The sequence below is a fragment of the Oryza sativa genome, chromosome 1 (genome assembly GCF_034140825.1).
Source record: "Oryza sativa Japonica Group chromosome 1, ASM3414082v1".
Lineage (NCBI taxonomy): Eukaryota > Viridiplantae > Streptophyta > Magnoliopsida > Poales > Poaceae > Oryza > Oryza sativa.
Genome location: NC_089035.1, coordinates 7,723,015 through 7,749,983, shown reverse-complemented (window position 1 = coordinate 7,749,983; position 26,969 = coordinate 7,723,015). Strand labels below are relative to the sequence as shown.

The window sequence follows — 26,969 nt, the reverse complement described above, 5'->3', positions numbered from 1 at the left end:
ATGTGTGATATGAGGCTCGGTTTATCAAATAATGATAAGGGCGCTAACGAAATTATATTTCTTTGATAATTTCGAATGTTGTCATTGTACATATTGGATCTCTAGTGATTATAGCAAACCGATAGGTTACATTAAAATTTACACTTCTCTAAAATTTACTCTTGTATAAAAATATTCCTCTCCAAAAAAAGAGAATAATCAAATGGCTCAAATATGAAGAGGTCTAGTAATATTTACAAACTTCGCTACCGATCAAGATCAAAGTTACAAGTGGGAGTGAGAATCAGCACAAGTGATTATCCATGCATGCTATCAATTTGCACGTCAGTATCCAAAAGAAACATTATCTTCTACCCATTTCCAGAATTAACAGAAAACGACAATATGTGCAGTAACAACGACTACCCTCTGCATAATTGCATCAAAAAAGAAAGAAAAAACCGGTAACTGTACAGTGCACACACATATTCGCATGTGCAGAGGAGGGTTTGCGTGGGCGGCCGGATGGAAAGGAAAGGTATGTTTTGAGGAGGAGGAGGCCTGCACTGCACTGCACTGCATCTGCATGCGCATGCGGCTAGCGAGGCTGGTCCATCTCCATCCTATCCATGCGTTGATGCGTACCACCTCGACGGAACGGAATTAATCCTCGGTCGATTTCAATGGGAGCGTGCTGCTGCAAGGTGGCTTCGGAATCAGGGCATCACGTACCCAAACGCCCCAACCCAACCCAACCGTTTGGGCGCTTGCTTGCTTGGTCGGTCGGTTGGTCCCGGTGGGTTTGTTTCCTCTCGATCGCTTCTCTCCGGGCATCGGCGTTGTACTTTGTACGGTGGTCGGACACGGCGGGTGTACGGACAGTTGGCGCTGTACTAGTACAGTACTTGTATAGAACTATAGTATGGCAACCGAACATGCCGGGTACGATAGTTCCAATTTGTTGTCGACGAGGTAAAAGTATCATGTTAGGAACGGTTACTAATACGGTTGTGGTGATTGTCACTTATAAGTTACTGCAGAAATCAAAAATTGTTTCGAGATTCCATCTTTATACTTTTATTTGTAGTAGTCCGATTTTTTTCCATGGAAAATAAAAAGAGATAAATGAGCAGTAAAATTCAAAATGGTGGCTCAAACAATTACTAGTATTCTATCCGTCCAAAAAAAAAAAAAGAAACTAGATGTGACATATCTAATCCTATATTGGTTTTTTTTTACGGAGGGATTAGGGCAGAATGCTATACATGTCAGCTGGAGTATCAGCTATGTACAGCCATACACATCACTATATTTCAACATGTCAGCTATCTGCTACTAGTATGTACAGCCATACACATCACCTTTTGCATTACCACAGTCTATGGATTCTAACATCTGTCTTCATCTCCTGGGCGGCTGAATAATTGACATCCTGTACAATCAAATTGCCTCCTTCCTTGTTGCCTCTTGATTTTTTTTTAATTTTACTAGAAGAAAATACCCGTGCATTGCACAGGTGAAGGCTATTTTAATCTTATCATTATTATATGGTTTAGATAAGATGAAATTCACTGTTAAATTCGCTTGGATATATATTTTGATAGAAAATCATGAGCTGCAATTAGGAGTTCGATCGTCTCAAGTTAGGATGCGAGATTTTTTAAAGCGATTTTCTATACAATTCCTTTTGTATTTTCAAAAGCGAACAAACTTAAAAACCAACTCAAGTACGGATATGTATTTTCAAAAACGAATGAACTTAAAAACCGACTCAAATACGGATATGTATTTCCAAAAACGAACGAACTTAAAACCAACTCATACATTGATAACGTACCAAAATACCAGCAAAAAACATCTTCAATTTTTATAATAGTAGATACTAATAGATATTTCTGAAAAATGAACATTTTGCCACTGCCACGCCAGCCACGGTGGCGTGACAAAGTTATTTGGCCACGACAGGCGGGCTGGCGTGGCCAAAAGTTTCAGACTTAAAAATATTTTTTGGAAAGATCTATTAATAAAACTAAAAAAAATAAAAAAATTATTGCCTCTTCCCGCCATGCTTTCTAACATCATCCGTTTGTTGGAGGTGTACCCTTCTCTCTCTCTCTCTCTCTCTGCGCCAGCCACAGGATTATTAATCCCCTAATCCTAATTATAACCAGAATATTCGGCAATAATATAGTGACAGAGCAGGGTGTTAACTGAAAACACGGCACTAAATCACATAATTCCATTCGCAATCCCATAATCCACATGGCCGGCCGGTAGATACATATGTACACAGTATGATATATGTCTGCGTATATTCCGATCACATGGGGTGTGTATGGCACGGTGCCACGGTCGGTAGCACAGCAGAAGTTGGGAACCAATTGGCAGATTGGATGAATGTGCAGGTGATGATTTGGGAGAATATTTGTCACTGTACAACTAGGATTGTGTCGCACATAACACATGGATTTTCGCCGAAGGTACGCGTGTACGTACATGAAGTTTTTTCCCCCCCTTCCCAGCAGGTGGTAATTAATTAGAAAATCAGTGGTAATTAAGCACGTGAACATCCGAGAACTAACAACTTAAAACGATCCTTTAAGGGTATTTTTTTTCTTTTTCACATTTTTGTGCCTTCTTTTAAAAGAACAAATGGTTATTTCCAAATCTGATTTTTCTTTTTGCCATATATCAGGAACAATAACTATATGGTTGCAGCTCCTATTGAAGCAAAGGGCAGATTTTATCATTACGTAAAAAAAGCACGATAACGATACCAATACCGTGGCAGTGTTTGTTGTACAAAACAAATATGTTGCGGCAAGCTTTCAGCTATGGTGCCGAGAGCCATTTTGAAGAAAAAAACTAAACAACATTTTTTTCCTTACTATTTTGAAATGCGTTTTTGGAAATATTTTTAAAAAATTTATTGTATGTATTTTTTTATTGATTCTCCAGGTAAATTTAACTTGTACAGTGGGTTACTTGTTACTCGTTGTTTGCTAGTAGCAGAGAGAATCATCATGTATTGGCTTAATCAGCTATTCGAAAAGACAATACCGGAGGAACTAGCAACCTAGCAGTGCCAGAACAGGTTTTTATGTTGCTGCTGGTGGGTGGGTGGACGGTCAGCTTCGTGGAGGTGTCATTTGAATTCCACATGCATCGGTTGGGTTGGAAGCAATTAGCTTAGCAAAGCAAATATTCATCTAGCATATATCCATTTATGCTAACCACCGGCAACTAACTATATAAATATACCTCCAAATCGATCACCAATGTGACATCCGTACATTCCTATCATGGCCGTTACTTGACCTGATAGATACGCATCGAATTATTATCTCTTTCTTATGCTCTTTATTTTGTTCCTTTGAGAAATGTGTAATATTACAGTGAAATTCTTCAAATTCATTAGGAGTAATTTGGCTGTTTTAATTTCATACGAGCATTCTTAAAAGGTCCTAATCCGAGCTTGGACAAGCTGTAGCTATTAACTAAGCAAAAAATATCATGTAATTGATATAACCAATTTACTAACCAGATCATTAATAATTTGGGTTGTGTGACGTGTGTCCTCTTTGTAGGTTTCTGTTTGGGAAGGCATGCAGCTGGAGCCGTTGATTCAGGATGGGGAGACGGGCTAGTGCGATCGCCGCTTGTCCCTCGCCGTAAAGGCGCAGATCACGCATGGATTAGCATCCAGCTTTATTAAAAACGCAAAGTCTCAAACTGGTGGTACTAAACTAGCTGGGATCCTTAAACCGTCCAGAATATTCTAAGCATGATAACAAAGTACTAATTAAAAAGATAAAGTAATATCTCTAGTATGATAGAGTAAAGAAGGCCAGGAGATAATAAACATGGTGAACTTTGCTTCCTGTAACTTGTCTCGGAGAGAATGGAAGCTCTCTCTGCTAATTGTTTGACAAAGAGTTGTTTTGATCAACACACAAGGATTTTGAGCAAAATGCAAGTTAAATTTGCAGTTAAATGAGTTGATATATTACACGACGAAACTACCACAATTTCACATTTTTCATCTCTCGGGGAATGATTGAGCCGATCGATTCATCAATTTTGTCATGTCAGATATGATTCGACCATGAGAGGTGTCGGGAGAAAAGGGGTACGCACATCTATCTATACACCTACATACGGCTTCCTGTCATGCGTGGCCAATCGTATCATTCGAAAAGGAGAGGTAAAGAGATCGATCAGGAACCCTTTATTCCGTCTCTGCAAATGCGATTGTAATCAAAATGGCATGGCCAGCCTTCTAGCAATCATCATCGCTAGCCCCCCACAAAAGCTCATCTCATCACAATATCTAAGTTACTACAGTACGGTGAGTGATCTGCTTGGGCCACAATGATCTGCCTCTTTTTTTTCCTTTTCATAGCCAGATATGAGAGAGTACTGTTCACTTCCATCTTATCTGAATTTTGCCAGGACACGCGGCTTATGAAAATCCGAATGGTGCCAGGACAGCCGAGAGAGATCACTGTTCAAATTCAGACGTACCCCCTTCGACCCAAAATAAGCGCAACCATTAGTTTCTGTGTCCAACTTTAATCGTCTGTCTGATTTAAATTTTTTAAAAAAACTAAAAAACATAAGTCACGCGTAAAGTACTATAATCATAAAAAGTAATATAAAAAAGTTCAAATAAGACGGACGATCAAAGTTAGACACGGAAATTCATAGTTGCGTTTATTTTGGGACGAAGGGAGTAGCAGAATGGCATAATAAATGAAAACATGTCACATGTGGAACAGTGTTTAAATGGTGCCGACCAGGGTTTCCTTTACCGCCGGTAACCGCGCGGTTACTGCGGTTACCAGGCTTACCGCGGGGGTACGGTAATATAAATACTGCGGTAACCTCCTTAAATTCAAATAAATTTAAAAAATAATTTATTTTTGATAAATTTTGCACGGTTTTTTACGGTTACCACAGTTACCACGCGGTAACCGCGCTTACCGCCAGGGCGCGGTAACCCCGGGCCCAGCGGTTTGGGAAACTCTGGTGCCGACATGGCGATATCGTTGTTTGAGGTCCCAAATGCTAGGTTCTTAAGGCCTGGTTTAGTTCCTAACTTTTTCTTCAAATTTCCAACTTTTCTATTACATCAAAACTTTCGATCACACACAAACTTTCAACTTTTCCATCACATCGTTCCAATTTTAACCAAACTTTTAATTTTAGCGTGAACTAAACACACCCTAAATTCCAAACAAACAAAAGAAAAAAAAACTAAGTTCTACAGCCCATCCAATAAAAGATACTTAACATTTGAACTTTTTCACGGTATTTGAAGGTGTGGTTTCGACTATAAATTTGTTTTAAACGAGTTTATGAGATGATGATAGTAGTATTTTCCAAGACACACCTAAAAATTGCTGATATTTAAAGTTTGACCAGATCTTGATCAAAACACTAGGTACTTAAGGTCTGTTTAGTAGAGCTTTAGCTTCAGCTCCACCTAAAAAGGATCATAGCGGGCTCGAACACTCTCACAAAGTTAATTAGAGAGCTAGAGTGGGGTTTGGCTACTCCACTTTACTTCAGACTCTCAGAGTTAAATTTAGAAATTAGAACTTTTTTTTAAAAAAAAACCCTTAGTATCGGAGACGGAGAGAGTAGTTTAGAGATATTGGCATTGGTACGGTGAATTCTAAGCTACAAAACTGTAAATATCGTGGATTAAATATTTCATCTAAAATCTTTTTTTTTTTGAAGAAAAAACTAAATGTAGTTGCAACTCAACTAACCCTACTGCTCTTTAAAAAGAACCACTCAGTTCTCCTTTTTGAATCGAGAGGGATTCAAAATTCAACACAGTATACCTCCAATGGCTCAATTTCACAGTCAATCTCAAAAGAGATTACTCCAATCCACAAAGAAAGCCTTGTTGGGGTTGGTGTGCTAACCAATCTAACCTGAGGGGTGGTGATCGATGCTCAGGTTAGTGCTTCGCTTTAAAGGTTAGCCGGCCTGGATATTAAAACGATTCCAAAAGGTTTGGCTTTTTAGCCTTTGGAGCACGCTTAAAAGCAACGAGAGATCGATCGAATCGTAGGCAAACCACTGTGCTGCAGCTAGCCAGCAAACATCGCTGATGGGCCACGGTTCGCAACAGAGTTTGTGAGGAGTTTGTGCGTGAGACGACGTGATGCTAAAGAAAGGAATCATACAGCATTGTACTCTCTATGCGTTGCTACTCCCTCCATCCCAATATTTAAGAACTTAGAATCGGATGAGACATTTTCTAGTACTACGAATCCGTCCCAATATATAATATGCTGCTTGTCCAGATTCGTAGTAATAGAAAATGTCCCATCCGGTTCTAGATTCTTATATATTGGGACGGAGGGAGTACTTATTAACAGGGATTAATTAGAGTACGAGGTATTCGGTGCTGAGAATGGTTGCGTGCATACATACTCCTACTTGATGCGGAGGCCAAAGACACGTACCACAAGTACAGTTTACTGGATCATAAAAACAGTTTAAGGCGTCTGAACCAACTAGGGATATATTATGTTCATGTTCGTATATAAAAGTTGGATTATTTTGAGATGATGAAGTGCTGAAAGTCATAGTGCCTCTTCTTTATTCGTGTAATACAAAGCTATTTAGGCCTAGTTATTTTCCTTTTACGAATTAGGCACGATTTATAAGCTCCTAAATGATGAATTTTTTTCCCAAAACCCTGATCTGTTATTAGTTTGTTTGAAAACTTAATGAAAATAAACCTTTTTAAACGTTGTAATGTGTTAATTCGTTATGTACCTCGTATATTATCGCAAAATCAGATAACTCATCATCCGTTAAGTACTTTTGAAATAGCTCTTAGTGTAATAAATGAACAATTAATGACCAAAGTTGAGAAGAAATTATCGTCACATGTAGTAATACTAGAGTGCTGACAAGCCGTGAATAAAAAAACGAACAACTCATTCAAAAATAATTTACAGTAAATTTTTTTTTGTATTCTTAGCAAAAGTCAATATTGAAAAAAATAAACTACGACAACTAGTTTCTCAAAATCAAATATGAAATTAAAATTTAAAATTTTAATTTGGTTATGACTTACCCAATAAACCCACGATAAAGTTCTAAGCAAAAGCCAATATTAAAAAGATACACTTGATATTACAGTGGCAATGTGTGTGTGATTTAAACCTTGAGGTCTCGTGTTTAATTCCAGCCACACTCATAATTTCTTCTTAAAAGTTTATTTGGAGGGACGTCTCTTCCTTCTAATATCGTATTTTAAAAGTCAATATTAAAAAAAAACTACGATAACTAATTTCTTAAAATCAAATATGAATTTAAATTTTAGTTGTGACTGATAAGCCTATAAACCCACAGTAAAGTTCTAGCGCATCAACTCAAGACATGAATGGAATATCACAGGTTTCTCCAGGCCGGTGCCCATCACGCATGCTTAATCAGCAGCTCCATCTCTCCACTTTGGAACGTTCCAAAATTTTCCAATGTGGTCGAGTGGGTTGGTCTGAGAGAAGTGGACAGGAGAATAATTAGGGCCCCCAATTAGATCAACCCTTCCCTTGACTCCAAATTAAGGCAAAGCTAGTCATCCCTAATCTTTTTCTTTAGGACAAGACTAGTAGATAGAGAGAACAAAAAGGCCGGACTTGGCGTCAACGCTGGCATCCTCCGTTTTTATTTTTATTTTTGTTCTCTTTTGTGTGTTTGTGTAGGTTGCCGTGGTGGCTGAATGGCCATCGCCATCGGACGCAGACGTAGCGGCAGTGTTTGGCACTATGCCTAACGATGCCACTACAACGACGGCGACGGCGGCAATATTGTGAAATGTTCTTTTATTCTTCTTTTTGTTATGAAGGATGCTCTTCATATATAGATATATATAGAGAGAGAAGAACACAAGTTGTGGCTGTCCACAGTTTTTTCTTCAAAAGTTGCTGCGGTATGAAATATGGAACAAGTATTAATTTGGAATATGAATTATGGAACAAGCATTAGTTTGGAGTATGAAATATGGAACAAACTTTTTTGAGCATTTTGAAGAAAAAGTTTGGTGTTTTGTAGAATTTCTTTGAGGAATGGCACTACACCTGGGTAGTTAGTGGATGCATAGGATCCAACTAGGCACCAAGGCTCGTTCTTTTCTGATTTTAACTTGGTTCCTGTTAACATTTTTTTAAAAAAATTATTAAACGGTGTTTTCTTAAAAAAATTATAAAGAAGCTACTTCAAAATATTAGATAAATATGCCTTTTAAATTTAAAATAATTAAAACTCAATTAATTATACATCAATAATTTTTCTCGTTTTCGTACTTTTAAACTTTGAACAGGCCCAAGTAATATAAGATTATTCTACGTTCAGTGATAATATTGCTTGCATAATGGGTTACTGTATATCGTTTTTTCCCCTAATATGCTACACTTCACTCGTATTTCGGAGAAACAAGTAGAGCAAAAAAATCAACAAAAAATGACGAGCAAACGAGGCAGCCAACCAGGGAGACCACAGGTGGAACTCTCAAGTCTCGATCACTCAAACAAACACACACTAGGCCAGACACAACACAACAGTGAGGAGTCAGTGGATACCCACGATTCACTAGCCGGCCGTGGACGCGACGTGATTCGCTCGTGTGAAACGGCCGCGTCGAGGAGGTCAAGATCGGCGGCTCGCGGCAGCGGCACGTGTGCTGTAAAAAAAGAAAAGGGTGTCATGTGTGGCACACCTTAGCGACTGTCTTGTGGGCCCTCCTGTTACCATCGGACGGCTCGAATTGCTCCGGCCGGTCACGGCGGCGCGCAACGTCGCCGGCAAGAAGTTCTCGTCGTCGACGACTACCCTGCGTCAAGTCCTTCCATTTTCTTTTTCAATTCTGCCTCTGTTCTTTGTCTACTGTAAGGTAAATATACAACAGGTACATATAAGATGTACATATTTTTTAGCTGGATTTTCGTTAGTACGTTTTCTAAATTATTAAATAGTATATTCCGTGTAAGAAAATTTTATATATAAATTGTTTAAAATATTACATAAATCCATTTTTAAAAATTTAATAATTAAAGTTTATTATATACAAATCATTTTTTTCGTTTTCCATGCCTTACTTTATCCTCATTCTAATCTATCTCTAACACCAACACAACATGTGCACTCACTCAGAAGAAGAGAGCTGAGCCGTTGGTTTCTCCGGTTTGGATGGCCCAGATTGAGACAGCGAGAGACCGAAAGAACCAGAATGAATATATACTCCCTCCGTTTCAAAATGTTTGACACCGTTAACTTTTTAGCACATGTTTGACCGTTCGTCTTATTAAAAAAATTTGTAAAATATGTAAAACTATATGGGTACATGAAAGTATATTTAACAATGAATCAAATGATATAAAAAGAATAAATAATTACTTAAATTTTTTGAATAAGACGAATGGTCAAACATATACTTAAAAAGTCAATGGTGTCAAATATTTTAAAACGGAGGGAGTATATGCGATGATACCTCGGTTTGGTTTTACTTTTATCCTTGATCCTGAGAAGGGAGCGAAAATTGATGCGATTCTTCGTCATTTGTCAAAAGTAATTGCTTGGCAGAATACGGTGTGATCGCATCAAGTGCAAGTGGCATAAGCGCTGTTCGTCTAGATGAGCACCGTACTTACAACTAAAGTGGAGTCCTAACCATGATTAGTCGCGTCATTAGCCTTAATGACTTTCAGAAAAAGGACGAACCCCGAATATACATCCACTGTATTGTTAAGCCCTGGTTTCCAAAATTTTCAACAGGCGCGAAGTGAGCATAACTCAACTGGTTAGGTTCCTTATGGTGAAATCAGCCCACCCAGATTCAAATTCTAGATTTAGCACGGATGCTCGCATTTACAGCTATTTTTTCTTTTAGTGGTAGGCGACGTGCCTGTCGATAGCGAGACGCCTGTGGTGACTTCATCAATCTCAAGATATGCCGGCCAGTCTTCCGGAGGTGCTCATAGGGGTATGGTGTGTGTGCGTTCATAGGGGAGGTGCTCATAGGGGTATGGTATGCGTGTGTGCGTTCATAGGGGTGAGTGTGTGTACGTTGTGAGGGCCTGCGTTTGTACTGTGTTTCTCAAAAAGAAATGAGTATAGGGGTATGGTATGCGTGTGTGCGTTCATAGGGGTGAGTGTGCGTACGTTGTGAGTGCCTGCATTTGTACTGTGTTTCTCAAAAAGAAATGAGTGCTTGTGTTTGTACTGTATTTCTAGCCGGCCAGTCTTCCGGAGGTGCTCATAGGGGTATGGTGTGCGTGTGTGTTTCTCAAAAAGAAATGAGTGCATGTGTTTGTACTGTATTTCTAGCCGGCCAGTCTTCCGGAGGTGCTCATAGAGGTATGGTGTGCGTGTGTGCGTTCATAGGGGAGGTGCTCATAGGGGTATGGTATGCGTGTGTGTGTTTATAGGGGTGAGTGTGTGTACGTTATGAGTGCCTGCGTTTATACTGTGTTTCTCAAAAAGAAATGGGTGCCTGCGTTTGTACTGTGTTTCTAGAAAAAAAATCAACAGGCATGTGAACCATGGACCTGAATGGTGAAGAATCGCACCTTGTAGGTACTCTGCAACTTTCAGAAAAAAAGAATCAAGCTTGCGTTTCTTTTCATCATCTGTTCAGCATCATTTCTTCAGCATCTGAAACCAACATTTTCTTCAGAGCATTTGGAGAGGAAACATCTCCCCCTAAGGCTGTGTTTAGTTCCTTTCAAAATTAGAAGTTTTGGTTGAAATTAGTACGATGTGACTGAAAAGTTGTGTGTATATGACATGTTAATATGATGAAAAAATTTAAAAATTTGGATCCAAAGTCTGGATCTAAACACAACCTAAACATCACTCTCTCATTTTACCCAGTTCGGCCATCAGAGTACCAATACTTAAGCAAATTAATCACTTGCTGCTTCTAGTTGGTTGTGCGTGGCTGGATGATGATGTACTGTAGTGGTTGCGTTGCCGGCCTCCCTGTCGGAAGTTTCGCCGGGGCAAAGCCGGGAGGTGAGGTGGCCCCCATGATGAACGGATTTGATTAGGCTCAGCTTGCAGAAAAGCTGTCGGAGCTGCTTGGACCAGCCAGTCAACTCACTGTCAAACCTGCATCTGCTCCATCTACAGAATGCAGAAAGAGAATTCAGAAAGCTGCCACTGCAGGTAGCAACATCGACAATGGACTCGGCACTTCGGCAGAGGCGTGTCACACACGGGGAAAAAAATTGGTGCAGACCTGACCGGGTGCACAACATCACTGCACATATTCGATGGATTATACTGTACAGGATAAACCAAAGAAGATGTCATTTTTGGATGATCAATCATCAGCTGGTTGATTCAAACAAAAGAAATTAAAAAGGTGCACTAAACACGGTCAGCTGGATGATCACACATCGCCATAATGGCGAGCTTTGGACAGGCTAATTACTAGAGTATTAGACCACCACAGATTGATGATACTCACCAGTTACTATGTTACATCGATCCATGGATCACCCATCCAAGTTAGGCAGGCGGACCACCCTGCTCTGTTCGATCAATTTAATTTACAAACGACATTGCTCTGTCGAGCTACTACATCACTGGGCCAGTGTGGCTCGAGACGTGTAGACCGAGTGCCCGACAGGGACATCACGAATGTTACCTTGGATTGGAAAGCCTCGTTTGATTACCTACAAATGTACAGGTTGGACCATAATTAAATCCTGACTCCCTTGTTCCAAACCTGGTCCTTGTATGAGATAATGAGAGGGACAGAAAACCAAACACAGATAAAAGATGCAAATGATTCAAATATTTAAAATTTCCGTGAATTTTATAGGAATTCTGGGTAAGATTATCCCGAGATATGCGGGGATTTGGAGGGGGGGGGGGGGAATCATGTTCAGGAGCTGTGCATACCACACATGCCGCTGTCACGGGCACTGAAGGGGGATTTTTTTAGATGATAACTGGAGGAGGATTAGATTGAGATGCGTGAATTCAAGCCCATGCTCACTGAGAACGAACCATGTCACGACCATCCATCAGATGATCATGCCCATCATTTTGAGTAGTACAAAAATGCAGCTTTGGGCCTCCATCTCGTCGGCCTGGGCACGTCCGTCTCCTAAAATGGAGACCAGGAGAGCTAAAGAAGTTCCTCTCCAATAATGTAGTCACTGACGTAGAGCCTGTTTGGGGAGCTTAAGATTTCAAGAAAAACTGATTGGTAGTCAACTTTTAAGAATCTGGAAGAGCTAGGTTTTTCAGCTACTGACTTCTAATTTATTTTCTGGATTCTACAACTACAACTTCTTAGAATATGGACTGTTTGGGGGGAGAAGTTGCAGCAGCTAGAAGCTCTCCAAATAAGGCATATATACTCCCTTAATCTAAAACAAGCAAATATAGAATTAGATGTGATATATCATACTATAGCGAATCTGAACAAAAGCATGTTTAGATTCATTTTATTAGGATATGTCACATCTAGTTTTAAATTTATTTTTTGTGATAAAGGGATTGACTTCACATATCAACAACCACTTCTCTATGGTAGTATGTCAGAGGATATCATTCCCTTATTTGGACCATAGAACCATAAAATAAAGAGAAAATTCCTTGGGTGGCATATAAGTTATTCTAGTGTTTCTCTAAGAGGAACACCGGAATAACTTGTTTGCATGTCCAAAAGAAAAATATCAGAACTGACAGCACGAAGGGAAATGTGGTCAAATAGGTTTATTTAAAAATTTAAAGAAAGATATTTTTTTAATTTTTTTCTGAAAAATATAATTTACCATGGTCTCGATGCTTTTAAGTTACGATGAAAAGAAGGATAAAAAACTCATCAGAAATTAAATGGTCACGTGTTATGTGGGCTAAGGAGTGTGACAAGGAACATCAATAATAGGCCTCCCACCATGCGACGAGATCCTTGGGGCTTGGGCCATCCCATCGTAAAATCAAGGCCGGACTGGGCTGTGAACTGAAACGGAGCAGGAGTTTCTCGCATGGGCTGGATTCTAAACAGATTATATTCGGCCGGAAAAAGTACACCGAAAGTCCCTCAACTTATCATCCAGTTACAACATCATCCTCAAACTGTAAATATCTCGCGTCCATTGACTAATCAAAACCGGTCACACTAGATCATTTGATGGTTTTGATCCCGGGTTTGTCATACGTGGCTGCTGAGTCAGCGTGGGAACCACGTGGTCCTACATGTCAACATGTCCAGGTCAGTCTCCTCTCTCTTACCCTTCTTATCTCGCTGCGTACGATGACGTTGTCTATGCAAACAAGATTTATCGAGCCTGCGCTGGTGATGGAGACACGGCGAGCCGGATCGGGCTTGTCTTCATCGATGTGGCGGTCGTGCGTCATTGCCTCCTCCGGCAGCGGGATGTAGCTGAAGCTTCGCAGGTTGTTGGTGTCGATGAGGCGTATGTCGTTGTACAAGTCGACGCAGCGCAGGTAGCGGCTGTGCAGGGTGAGCACGACGTCGTTCACCCATCGCTGAGCTGCTTCTTGCTGTGACCGATCTTGCACGCCGAGGCGTGATGCATCTCAAGACGCTGGATCCTCCATTGCTCCGGCGACGGCGACGGCGAGCTGGCATGGTGGTTGAAGATGCAGAGCTCGAGGGAATCACCGTGGTAGTTCCTGATGTCCGCCACCATGAACTCGTGGCCGCCGTCGCCAGAGTAGGAGAGGAAGCCGATGTTCTCGTCTAGCATGATCTGTTGTCGCTGGAGTTGGTACGGCTTGTAGTATTCGTCCTCGACCGGGTCGGAGAAGCCGTCGATGAAGCAACGGGGAAGCTGCGTGAGCGACGGGGGAGAGGCGGCGGTGGCGCCGGCGGTGTAGACGAAGCAGTCGACGGGAAAGTGTCCGGGCGCGACGAAGTCCGGGTCGGCAAAGGGGACGCGGGTCCGGAAGAGGATGGAGCCGTGGTGGGCGGCGACGACCTCGGCGTGTCGGAGGTCGTAAGTGTCCGGCCATGGTTGGTTGTCGGTGTCGAGGAGGTGGATCGTGGATGTAGAGGCGGGAGACGGCCGGCGGGTCGTCGACGTGGAGGGAGACGCGGATGCGGCGGCCGCTGCAGGTGTGGGCGATCTTCGATGCCGTCACGTGGTCGCCGCTGCTGCCGCCGCCATGTCGCCTGCCGCCGGACCTCCTCTCCCGCCTCGCCCCGTCGGTCTCCTCCCCACCCGTCGGCGACAGCGCCATCCTGCCCAGAGCACCAGAGAGAAGAGTGTGAGAGAGATAAGAGGAAGGGAGAGAAGAGGGGAAAGAGAGAGGAGACTGGACAGGCTGATATGTGGGGTCCGCGTGGGTTCCACGCTGATTCAGCAGCCCCGTAGGACAGAACCAGGATCAAAACCACCGAGGGACATATTGTTGACCGGTTTTGATTAGTTAAAAGACGTGAGATATCTGGTTTTGCGGTTTGAGGATGATTTGCAACTCGATGACAAGTTGAGGGACCTACGGTGTACTTTTTCCTTTTCGGCTAGATAATCCTGACTCCGAATCCCAACTTCCCAACCACGCAGTTGTGCTGCAAGTTGTGCAGCAAAATAAACCATATCAAATTTTAGCAATGTTAAAATTTTGACAAATTAGCAAGATTGTCAAAATTTTGACAGGATTTCTATATTTACCAAAGTTTGGCAACAAACTAAACGTAAGCACTTTTTTCTTTTTAACAACTTAAAAAAATAGTATGGTTAAAAATGACATCAATCTAAATAGCCCTATACTATCAACCAATATATGAGATGCTGACAGCCACGGCTCGGCCCTGATGCGGGTACGACACGAGCAATGAGATGTTGTACCGTGTGCTAGATCACTGCAGCATTAGTGTGTGTTCGCTACTCCAGTTTCCTAACGTGTACGGTAAACACGGAAAACGGAACGGTCCATTAGCACGTGATTAATTAAGTATTTGCTTTTTTTAAAAAAATATATTAATTTATTTTTTAAGCAACTTTCGTATAGAAACTTTTTTTAAAAAAATCATCATTTAACAGTTTGAAAAGCGTGCACGTGAAAAACGAGGGAGATGTATTGGGAAAAAGGGGTTGCAAACACATCCAAGTATTGACCGGCTGGTGCAAGATGTGCGGAAGAAAATACATAGGTGCTACAGTACCCTGCATTAGTTCATGCTTCGATGCGTTAGATCTTCCTGAAACGACGTAAAATCGGGCACTATGCTAATGCAAATCCTTGTTACGCAAGACTCAGATCACTGTGCAAATGGTGTTCCCTGCCATTACTACAGATAATCTGCATCCCAAGCTGTGCATCTATTCAAGCCCCTCAGAAAAATTACGGATCCCAAATCTATGAGTAGTAATAATCAAAGCAAATTAATGTATAAAAAAAGTAGATTCCACAAGTAGGAAAAATCGACACAACTTCTATTTTTCTATTGGACTGTGTATCTCCAGCTCTTCCTTTTACATGTTAGTATGTTACCAGGACGCCGCTAGAGCACGAGGAAACTTGAAGTCACCGAGTCAATCTACTGGAGCCATGGAATGAGCGAGACAATATATTTATAAATGAAAAGTAATTTTTAATAAAATTTTTATGTGCGTCCTCTTAGCGATCTAAAAACAAATGTTGAAAATTAAACTTTGATGAAAAACTTTAAAATCAACTCCAAATTTAACATTGAAAATTTAAATTTTGACCGATAAACATAAGCATAAGCGAAAACATGATTGTTTCTATTCACACTGTTGTTAAAAGGTCCATTATTATGTGTTCCCATGAAGACCCCTAATTTCCAGCTATGACCATGACAATAGTGCCCATTTCATAAAAAAAAAACGAACGGATATTCCAAACAGTAACTTCAGGTGATCCTGATACCACTTTGAACCCCGACAAATTTCACACAAAAATCAAAACAAAAACCGTCGTGCTCTCCAAATAACAAAATATACTCCTCGAATTTCCCCTCCTTTTCCATGTCACCCGGTCCGCCCATTCCACTCCTCTTCCCCTCCCCTCCACTCTCCACTTGGCCACTTCACGGTTCACCTTCCCCTTTCCCACCTCTCAAAAATATCGCGACAACTAACCACAAAAACCCCTTTCCGCTCGCCTCGCCTCGCCTTGCCTCGCTGCGTCACCAACCTTGACGGCGACGTGCTCCCTTCCCCTTCCGCTCGCGGCGCACGGCGAGGCGGGGAGGTCCACTCTATCCGCCCCGAGCTCGCCTCCGCCACCCAAATCCCTCCCCCTCCACCCCCCAACGCCGCGCGCCTCCCACTCCCACCCATAAACTTATCCGCAAACCCTCCTCTCCATCTTCACCTCCACAGCCTCCCCACGCTACCCTCCCAATGCCGGCGCTCGGGACGCTCTCCGGCGGCGCCGCCGGCGTGGCCGGCCTCCTCCGCCTCCGCCGCGCCACGCCTTCCCCCGCCGTCGCTACTCCCTTCCCCGCCGCGGCCGCCGCCAGGTGCGCAGCCGCAGCCGCCGCCGTCGTCCCCGATGGAGGCCAGCTCGTGTGGGGCAGGCAGCTCCGCCCTGCGCTGCTCCTCCCCGCCGCTGGAGGCCTTCTGCAGCCGCCGACGTCGCCGTCGTCGTCGCAGGCCGGCAGGAGGCAGGCGCTCCGCCCGCCCGCCGCCGCCACCTCAGGGTGAGTGCCCTCTACGCTCTGGAAACTTCTAGAACCAGCTGGAGCCCGGGTGCTCCTCCTCCCACTTTGTTAGTGTCGAATCTCGCGTCGCGTCGCGCCCGCACCCACCCACCCACGAGCGCGGGTGTGAAAAAACAAACGCCCCAGTTGCGCCGCTGCTCGTGCTCGGCCGCCTCCGCCGCCGCCCCCGTATCGCTCGCGGTTGCTTGCTGCATTTCGCTTTCTATTTTTAAATTTCGCGGCGGAGAAGCTTCTTCGGTTTCGAATGGAAGAAACCCCCGAATGCCGGCCCCACCTGCAGCCACAAATAATCATTCTGATCGATGGGGCTCACTCGATAACCCACTGTTCCACTGGAGTGTGATATGCTTATGGTTAATCGGAATCAGCTCAGAGATTATTAATTTATTATTTGATGATTTTTGTTTTTTTGATTTGGTTTTGCTAGGGAAGCGAAGCCAGCGGGGTTCCTGGAGAAGTACCCTGCCTTGATCACCGGCTTCTTCTTCTTCATGTGGTATGGTTTTCTGCCACAATAATCGCGTGACCTACACCTCTGCGTTGTTTATTGAATTGAATTGATTTCACAGCGATTATTCAGCTGTTTGAAGATTGCCATTTTGTGCAAGTGATCTTGTAGGTACTTCTTGAACGTTATATTCAACATCCTCAATAAGAAGATATACAACTACTTCCCCTATCCATAGTAAGTGTATTATTGTTCTTCCCCCCTTGCTTTGCAACAGTGAGCATCAGCAAGCTGCGTGATCTTGCATTCCATTTTGTAGCTGGGTTACGACATAGTATGAACAATCGTACTGCTTGCTGCAGCTTTGTGTCGGTGATCCATCTGCTTGTTGGTGTCGTGTACTGCCTCGTGAGCTGGACCGTCGGGCTCCCAAAGCGTGCGGTAATTTCTACCTCCTTCCATTGTGATGTTATTTCCTTGACGGCTCTTGCAGTGGTCGTCGTAAACATTGAAACTAAGATGGAGCTTCACAATCCATCTTTCATGCATCAAAAGAAACTAAAACATTTTTTCTTGAATTATCAGTTTCTACTCATCCAAGACAATGCATCTAATGTGGAAATTACCAACAAATTGACAAAAAAGAACCTTGTCTTTTTGTAGCCTATCAATTCGACACTCTTGAAGCTGCTCTTTCCAGTTGCGTTGTGCCATGCTCTTGGTCATGTCACTAGCAATGTATCGTTTGCTACTGTTGCAGTTTCATTTGCCCACACCATTAAAGGTGCCATTTTTTGTGCATATTTAATTCTTGAATTTCGACCTTCTTTTGTTTTATATGCTAATGTTTTTGTGTTGCCCAATTGCAATGCAGCTCTGGAGCCCTTCTTCAATGCAGCGGCTACCCAGTTTGTCCTTGGACAGCAAGTTCCCCTGCCTCTTTGGTTGTCTCTTGCCCCTGTCGTGCTTGGTAATTCCTTAATTAAGACTTCACATTAATTTAGCAGTAAACTAAAAGGATTAAAAATATATTGATCAATTTAATTTGACCATGCTTTCTTTGTTATGATTCCATTATTTCATTGTATTTCACTCGTGCTACTGAGTATTTGAAGATTCTTTCAATTCTGTAATGTCTGCCACATGCTTTTGTGCATTTTTGTTTCAACCTATTTAACCACATTAAGATTACCAGGTGTTTCAATGGCATCACTGACTGAACTTTCATTTAACTGGACGGGCTTCATCAATGCTATGATCTCTAACATCTCATTCACTTACCGGAGCATTTATTCCAAGAAAGCTATGGTTTGTGCCTCTTTTGTGCTAATCTGTTGATTCATCACCTTTTTTTTTTTGCCTCATGGGATTTTGCGTTGATTCCTGATTCTGTCCTTTCTGACGTTAAAAAACCATTTTCACTGTTGCAGACTGATATGGATAGCACCAATGTGTATGCTTATATCTCAATAATTGCCCTTATTGTGTGCATTCCACCAGCAGTGATCGTAAGTGTGATAAATTTGGTCCAAGAAGTATAATATTATTCGTGCATTATGCTTACTGTTGGTGTTCCTCTTTCCATGACCAACTTGCAGATCGAGGGACCTCAACTATTGCAGCATGGTTTTAACGATGCAATTGCAAAAGTAGGCTTGACAAAGTTCGTTTCTGACCTTTTCTTCGTGGGACTGTTCTACCACCTCTATAACCAGGTAACCCGTTTTCATGCCATGCAAAACCACCAAATTCATCGTATTTTTGTGCTTCACAGGATGTACCTAAGTTTCATTCTTATGTAAACAAATTCCAATTTTTTCATTGACTACCTTTCATCTACTAGAACATCACTAATGCAATCATGTCATGCAGGTTGCTACAAACACTCTGGAGCGAGTGGCCCCTCTGACGCATGCCGTTGGCAATGTGTTGAAAAGGGTTTTCGTCATTGGATTCTCCATCATTGTTTTTGGTAAGTAATTTTTCCCCCATGCCTTTACGAATTGAAAATTACAAATTTGTTATGTTCGTTGCATTTTTTGTTTGATGTGTTTATGCCTAGCCTAACACTTGGTAAATCATATGTTAAACAGGCAACAGAATTACCACACAGACTGGAATTGGTACTTGCATTGCCATAGCTGGTGTTGCCATCTACTCGTACATCAAGGCTAAGATCGAAGAGGAGAAAAGGGTAAGTTCATTACAATATCTCCTACATGTGAATACATGTATAAAAAAAATGTTATGATTGTTTTTTTTTTATTGCAAATTTGCAATATAGCTGCAATTGCACATAATTGATGGCACTAAGTTTCTAAAAATAACTGAAATAATTTTGAAAGCCTATTATGTAAACACTTTGTTGGTTGCTTTGGTAGTCCAATTTTTACTGCACTTTGGATACTGAGACATGGTTTATCCAACAGACCAACATTAAAGGAAAACTAAAGTAGCATTCCACCCTTAGATTGAATATTTGTTGAATTTTTGAATGCCAACATTTTTCCCAGTTACCACATAAAAGACAGCTATTCCTGTTTAGAAATGAAAGTAACAATTGTATGATTGTCTGATTGACAGCCTCTGACCCTCAGTACATCATGGTTATAAAGAAACCAAACATGGAGTTATTTTTTGTGCACTATTCCATGTATTCATGATATTTTAACCCTCAAGCTCAAGGGGATTCAACAATACAGAATGGACATGGATTTGATAGTAGTTCTATAATTGAATATATTTATCAGAGTAAGAAGTAAACTGGGCATGAGAAAAGTGTTTATCATTTTAATTGCTTATCTTGATTTGGTACAGGCGAAGAGTGCATGATGAGGTGGTTTCTGTGAATATGGCAAGGTGGCTGCGGTGCGTGCGTTAGTTTTACTCGCCTCAGGGACAACATGGGCGAGGATCATGGCGTCTTCTTCTTGCGTATCTTGTTTTTGCTTTTGGGGTTATTTGGTCAAATTGTTCCTAGTCTGGTGTTGAACAGCATATTGCGGTGGTAAGATTGGTTATCATCAGTTGATTGTCGAGAGAGCCCAAATGTGTAGAAATAAACGCTCATACTTGGAAAAGCTTTTCATTTTGTATGTAATAACCGAGAATGTTATTCGTGTCTGTGACCTTGTCTTTGTTGGCTCTGAGGAAGTGAGGATGTTGTGTTTTTGGAAATGGAAATCGTCAGTAGTGCCGATGTGGCGTGAACCTAACCTGTTGCCACTAGTTACTCCGTCCCCACAAGTTTAACTCGATATACTTTTGAGTTTAAAAACAAACTCTATATACTTTTGTATTTCTGCCCTCGAGTATAGGATTCATCCGCTTCTTTAGCCAAATGACATCGTACTTTAGAACTGTGATTTGCGTAAAGCCGGTTACACATAGCTTTGATACAACGATCAAGGAAAACATACTTTTCAACTTGCCTGCCCGTGACGCCGACGGTTCTCATACAAATCCAAAGAACTGATTTTAAGTTATAACCTAACATTTCCGAAGATTTTTGCGTTCGCGAAAAAAAATTCCCAAGATATTTATCAGGGATCGAACTCATCTTCTCACGGTAGGACCTAGATAACTCCAAAAGAAAACTCTGAATTTCGGCAAACCACGAGACAAGCTAAAATTTTCTAAAAACTAGGGCAGCACGGCAGGAGTAAAATTTCCTCTGAGGCTAACATTTTGGAGCGCACAATTTTTTCCCCTGATTCATATGGGAAATCAACATATTTCTATAAAAATTCTAAAAACAGCCTGCGATTCAAAGGAGGCATAACCCTTGCCAGACTCAAGAGCGGTGCCTACTTGCAATGCATGATTTTACAGGATTCATATGGAAGCAGTAATTGCCTCAAGAAATATATTTTAAAGAAAAAAAACAGGTTCCAAATGGAGCCTCACCTTGTGTAGTTGTGTGTACCCTGCAACCCGCAGGTAGCCAAGAGGAAGAGCAATCAAAAAGCCATAGCATGGTATAGCACATGTCAAACCATCAGTAAATTATGGGGATAAAAAACAACATAACAACCTATTACTGATATGTTATGAAATCATCTTTCTTTTTTCTAACTTCTTGCCTTTTGTCCCCCAGAACCAATAGAAATCTACCTCGCTAGGTACCGCCAATATTCACAGTCACTTTTACGAAATTCGTTCAAACAGGCTCAAGAACCCAAGAGCCTTTTGAACCCTGCTTTTTGATCAGATGTCAACCTGGAAGGGAACCTGATGTTGAATTTAATCTTCAGATCTCCCTTCTTATTGGGCCCTTTTGGATTAGGCATGCCTTCTCCAGGGACCACCTCCACATAGTCAGGATGGATGACTGAATTAATGGGCACTGACAGACTTCGCGCATCAAGTGTAATGATACGTGCAGTATACCCAGTAAGCGCTTCCACCAAAGATATTTTCTCCGTTATAACAAGATCATTTCCCTCCCTGGTGAAAATGTCATGGGGCTTCTCCTCAATTATGAAAACAATATCAGCAGGTTTCATGTTTGGAGCTTGATTCCCCTTCTCTTCAAAAGTGATCTTTGTCCCCCTCTTCCAACCTGGCTTTACTTCTATCTGCAAAATTTCCTCCTGCTGTGAAACTCTCCTGTTACAAATAGTGAAATTAGCATGCAGACAAGTACAAATAATTAACATAAGGTACCCATAAAGAAGTCAAAGATGTTATGTAAAATCAGTTTCACTGAAGAATAAAATGAAAAGTAGGAATATCACCCCCTGAAAATTGAAAACATGTGTCGTAAACAACAGGGGGAAACAATATCAGCTAATCATGTAGCAGAAAATCAAAAGGGAATGTAGTTTTAAATGCTTAGTTTTGCTGCACTTCTGTGCTTTGGAAAGCAGAGCTAAAAGGAATTATTACACTTCACAAATTTATAAACTAATTACAGGATAACCCAATATGTCAGAAACACCTTTTCAAAGCCACGTCACAGCCATAAGAAGACAACTAAAATTTTTTTCGCACGTAAATCTCAAGTAACAATTCCTTTTAATGTCACTAATTTGTTCATGTCTCTGTATCCAGTAAAACATCACGTCAACAATGCTTAGCAAAAATATGAGTTACATTGATTGGCTACACAAAATAGGACAGCCTTTACGCTAGCATGAATCTAGAGGTTGCCAACTTGGTGCTTTGCGCTCTGATATAATTGTTTAATAAATTTACTTATTAGCAATGGCCAGACTATTTGGACATCACTAGAAAGTGTTAAGAAGGTAAAGATGATAAAGGTGTACTAAAAAAGGAAATACGGAACTGCAGTCTGTGTAGTTACAACAGTATATGTCACAAATGATGTGTCATTGCTATTTACAGGTTTATGCACAAACATCGCATGGTAAAACTGGTTGTGTTTTTGTTCCTTAATGATCATGGATCATTCCCATCTCAATGACATAAAAGCTAATTTTATAGGACGAAGAACCACTATACTTGACACTAGAATAATGAGAAAATTTAAAAAATACCATCATGGAGATACACGAATTGGAAAATACCATCGTATGTGGCACATGTCAATGATATATACAATGGTATTTTTCAACTCTGAGATTTTTTGTGATGGTACCAAAAAAAATAGGAATGCAAGTAGACCTCTTAAAGGTGTGGCAGAAGAGGCAACTAGGATGTTCAACTTAGGCCCTGTATCTTTCAACTTGGGATTATTATAATCCAGATTATTGGGAGTAAGCTGAAAGAAACAAATAACTTATTGAAGTAGCTTATTATAATCTGGAGCCCAGCTTATTATAATCTGATAAGCTCATTTAGGTGAGCTTTTTCCAGATTATTGGGTGAAAAATTACCCACCATGCCACCCCACTCCCTCTTTAGACTTGCAAACCCAATAATCTAGGCTTTAATAATCTAGGAAAGAAACAACTAACCGCTTATTCTACTACAGATTATAACAATCTAGCTTATAGTAATCTGACTCAATAATCTAGATTATAATAATCCCAAGCTGAAAGAAACAGGGCCTTAAGTGCTTTCATAGGAATGCCTCAGTGTTTCGTACACTAATATGACCCTTTCGACCTTGTTTGGATTAAGTGCTTTCATAGGAATGCCTCAAAGTTTCGTACACTAATATGACCCTTTCGACCTTGTTTGGATGGATCCAAATCCATTCCCTTGCACGTGTATGTGCCAGGAATTTGGCCATTGATTCCAAAATTCCAAACACGCGTATGTGCCAGGAATTTGGAGTTGTTGCAAATGAGGCCTCAAATCCTCAATGCTTCCAAAATCCAAACCTAAAGTGCAATAGCTTAGAACTGTTGAACATGAGATCCCTGTTTGCAAGCCATCAACTTATACATTTTCGGGTTGCAGGTTCTTGTCACCCTATGCAAATGTCTAATCGAGCCAGCTTGCAGATGTGAGCTACCAAGTAATCAACAATACTTGGCGAACGCAGATAAGATCAAGGAAGGCGAATCAAGAAAGGAAGACGTATTAAAAGGGAGACTGGGAGAGGACAATATCAAGGTCGTTTAGGGGTCAGGATGTGATGTGCTATCATGAGCCTCACATATCAGTAAACTTGAACACTGCATGCTGTTGTTGCATTTTCTATACAAGTTCTAGTACAATAGAAATTATATGATGAAACCTGGACAATTCTCCATATATAAGGAGATCATGTTCCCAACAGAGAACTGCCTAGTAAATTTCCTTCTTCATTTTAAAAAAAATGTAAAATGATGTCAATGTGATAGAATGCCCGATACAGCTTCAAATCTCTGACATGTTACCACAAATATCATGGCAATGCTCCAAGGCTTACAAACTACAATATGATCAGCAAACAGTATTAAGCTCCAAAATCTAAACTACTTGATTGTCACATCAAGTGTTAAACCAAGGAAAACACACCATTATGCACGATAGAAGCAGGATATTTTCCAGGAACGATAAGCTTTCATTTTTCCCAAAATAAGGATATATTGATTAGTAGGTGATTCTTATCTATGAAAGTTAATGTAGCCATTTATAGTAGCTCAATAGCAACGAAGTAATCCATTGCAACAACAATGAAATAATGAATACGTGATTGGCAAACATGAGTAAACAATCTTGCTCCTACGAAACTTATAGTGCTACCAGTTCACTCTGGAAGAAGTTTGACCATACAAAACAAAATTGTATAGGCAAGTTGTTTAGTACTAAGTTTTAAAGTCATCGAAAAGTAATGGAGGCTTACCCGTTGAAGTCTATAATCTCTCTTGAGATCTTCATCTTTTTTGTTACACCCTTGTACAGATCTGCAAGGCTGACTGGAAGCCGGTTCTCAATGGGCGGAGGTTTCGCTAGTTGGTGTGACGGCTGATGCATACTGGTGGAACCCTCACCACCAAAGCGTGAAGAGAAATATTCATTGCCAAACCCTGGGAACCTTGGGTCCCCTCTCATGCCTCCACTTACACTTGGCATGCCACCCATGCTAGAGAAAGGACCACGGAATCCAAAGAACTCGGCAAAAATGTCGTCTGCACTCCTTGGGTTGAAGTGAAAAGAGTTGGAATGGGCACCACCAGGGTAGAAGGGAGATGCTCCAGGACCTCCCGCACCAGGGGGCGGCTGCCCCTTGAGCCCTTCTTCCCCTACCTGATCATAGATTGTGCGTTTCTGGGGATCACTAAGGACCTAAAAGGTAAAAAAAAATAGCATTAATAACAGATCAAAAAATATCAACAACGGACGGATAATTTTCAATCACTGCAAGGACTGGATTGAAATAAACTAAGCTGTTATATTGCACTAAAAGAAAATACCAACCATGGAATGAGAATCGCAACTCAACAATGTGTATTCTGGAAAATGAAAGATACCGAATGGCTGGGTTACATTTTGGATCAGCAGATCTTTTTTACTTTACTTGAAATAATTGTGTACCTAGCATTAGCCTCATACCAATACCTTCGAACGTGGATAAAGAATCATTCAGAATGTATAACATAAATTATGATATGAGTATATGACATGCCCTTAGCACCATAGGCTCTGCTTGGCTGCGATTTTTGCGGATGCAGCTGCCGCTTCGCCTAGTGGTTCTGGCTGCGGCCCCGCACACGTGGCTACTGGCGGTAGCCACATCTACAAAAATGATGGCCGAACAAGGCCATAATCTAAGTATTGTAAAAGGGATATAGTATTCGCTATTTACTCATCGAAAAATTTAGCGCGCCAAATAAGGTCGGTTCGCCTCTATTCCTTATTTAGACATAAGAAAAACTTTAGAGCGCCCGCTAAATCGCAGTAAACATTGAAGCTAGAACGATTCCAACACGAATAACATGACAAAGAAATTCTTCCCCTCCATACGGACTAAGGGTAACAACCAATACGAGGTATGATCGTGTCAGATATATTAATACCCTAGATTTGCCTGGAGGAATCAAAATATGATCTTTGTAAGATTGATGATGATGTAGGTTTCCAATGGCCTTGATTACTTCTTCCGCAAAGAAAGAACATCATTCTTCAAACCGCCGAGATAACGGATCGAGCCGCTACAATGAACCACGAAAAACTAATCTTCGCAGGAATATGAGGAGGGGGAGATGCGGGGGGTGTGAGGGCAACCTCGTAGGCCTCGGAGATCTGCTTGAACTTGGCCTCGGCCTCCTTCTTGTTGTTGGTGGGGTTCTTGTCGGGGTGCCACCGCATGGCGAGCTTGTGGTAGGCCTTCTTGAGGTCGTCGTCCCCGGCGCCGCGGTCGACGCCGAGGACCTTGTAGTAGTCGACCCCCATCTCCCCCCGCGGAGGCGGTGGCGGTGGCGGCGGCGGCGGCGGGGGCGCCTCCCTGCGCCGGCAGCGGCCGGGCCGCGCGGCGGAAGAAGACGACGACGACGAGGCTGGCGCCCTCCGCTTGGCTCCGCCGGCCTCTCGAATCTTGCCTGCCTTGTGCTGTCCCCCGCCTCGTCCCCCTCGCTCCGCCGCCGCGACGGTGGGTGAGAAGAAGGGAGACGCAGCCGGCGGCGGGTGGCTGGGTCTCGCGTCGAGCCGCGAGGAGAGGAGGAAGGAAGGGGGTTGGCTAGGCTAGGCTAGGGCGCTTAGGCTATTGGCTTAGGCTAAGAAGCGTGGGAGTGGAAGGTTCGAGAAGGAGTGGTGGTGTTGGTGTTGGGTTCGGGGTGGGCTCTGCGTCCGCGGCGTGGGCCGTGCGTGCGTTCGCCGGTGGACGTCGGCGAGTCGGAGTTGGAATAAGTTCATATGAGGTCCCTTAACTTTACACCGAGTCCGATTTTCGTCCCTGAATCATAATACCAGATACCATGGGTCCCTCAACTGTCAAAACCGATGTAGATGAGGTCCCTCAGCGGTTTAGATGGCGGTTTTGACTGATGTGGCGCTGATGTGGCTAGTTTGACTTAGTCCTCATCGTATGTGGCGGTGATGTGGCACTTGGAAGCAAAATAAAAGGTCGGACCCACATGTCAGTCATTAAAAATAGTGGGACCCACCCTGCTCTCTATCTCCCCCGCCCCGTCGTCCTTGTCCCTTCTCCCTCCCGGCCATTCTTCATCCTTCCTCGAGCTCCCTAGCCGGCCGGCGAGCGCGCGCGGAGAGGGAGAAGGGCGCCAGCCATCGGGTAGGGAGGCCGGCGAGCGTGCGTAGAGAGGGAGTAGGCGGGGAGGCCAACGAGCGGAACGGGTAGGCCGGCGAGCGCGCGGCGGCAGGCGAGAGAGCGGCGGCCGGAGCTGCACGACCTCGCCCCCCCTCCTCCGGCGCCGCCGCATCGATCTGCACGAGTTGCGGCGACGGCGAGCTCACAGCCGCGGGACACGGTCAGCGTGGCGCTAACGGGGCCCG

General features: G+C 42.4%; 3 protein-coding genes across 3 annotated transcripts; 1 reads left to right on the top strand and 2 right to left on the bottom strand.

The window, feature by feature from the left end:
- Positions 1 to 13,007: 13,007 nt before the first annotated feature.
- On the bottom strand, positions 13,008 to 14,285 carry LOC9271557 (uncharacterized). Its single transcript, XM_026024270.2, has one exon. The coding sequence runs from the start codon at positions 14,221 to 14,223 to the stop codon at positions 13,642 to 13,644; it is 582 nt and encodes a 193-aa protein (XP_025880055.1). The 5' UTR covers positions 14,224 to 14,285; the 3' UTR covers positions 13,008 to 13,641.
- A 1,807-nt stretch (positions 14,286 to 16,092) lies between these two features.
- Positions 16,093 to 20,300, top strand: LOC4326365 (triose phosphate/phosphate translocator TPT, chloroplastic-like). Its single transcript, NM_001397946.1, has 12 exons — positions 16,093 to 16,654; positions 17,103 to 17,171; positions 17,295 to 17,360; positions 17,486 to 17,564; positions 17,787 to 17,907; positions 17,998 to 18,093; positions 18,319 to 18,431; positions 18,554 to 18,631; positions 18,722 to 18,838; positions 18,996 to 19,095; positions 19,217 to 19,317; positions 19,941 to 20,300. The coding sequence occupies exons 1-12, from the start codon at positions 16,356 to 16,358 to the stop codon at positions 19,953 to 19,955; spliced, it is 1,254 nt and encodes a 417-aa protein (NP_001384875.1). The 5' UTR covers positions 16,093 to 16,355; the 3' UTR covers positions 19,956 to 20,300.
- Positions 20,301 to 21,077: 777 nt separating this feature from the next.
- On the bottom strand, positions 21,078 to 26,205 carry LOC4326364 (uncharacterized). The gene is made up of 3 exons (XM_015763605.3): positions 25,743 to 26,205; positions 24,361 to 24,803; positions 21,078 to 21,731 (listed from the first exon to the last, which is right to left on the bottom strand). Exons 1-3 carry the CDS (start codon positions 25,908 to 25,910, stop codon positions 21,293 to 21,295), a joined length of 1,050 nt encoding a protein of 349 aa, XP_015619091.1. The 5' UTR covers positions 25,911 to 26,205; the 3' UTR covers positions 21,078 to 21,292.
- Between the last annotated feature and the right edge of the window lie 764 nt (positions 26,206 to 26,969).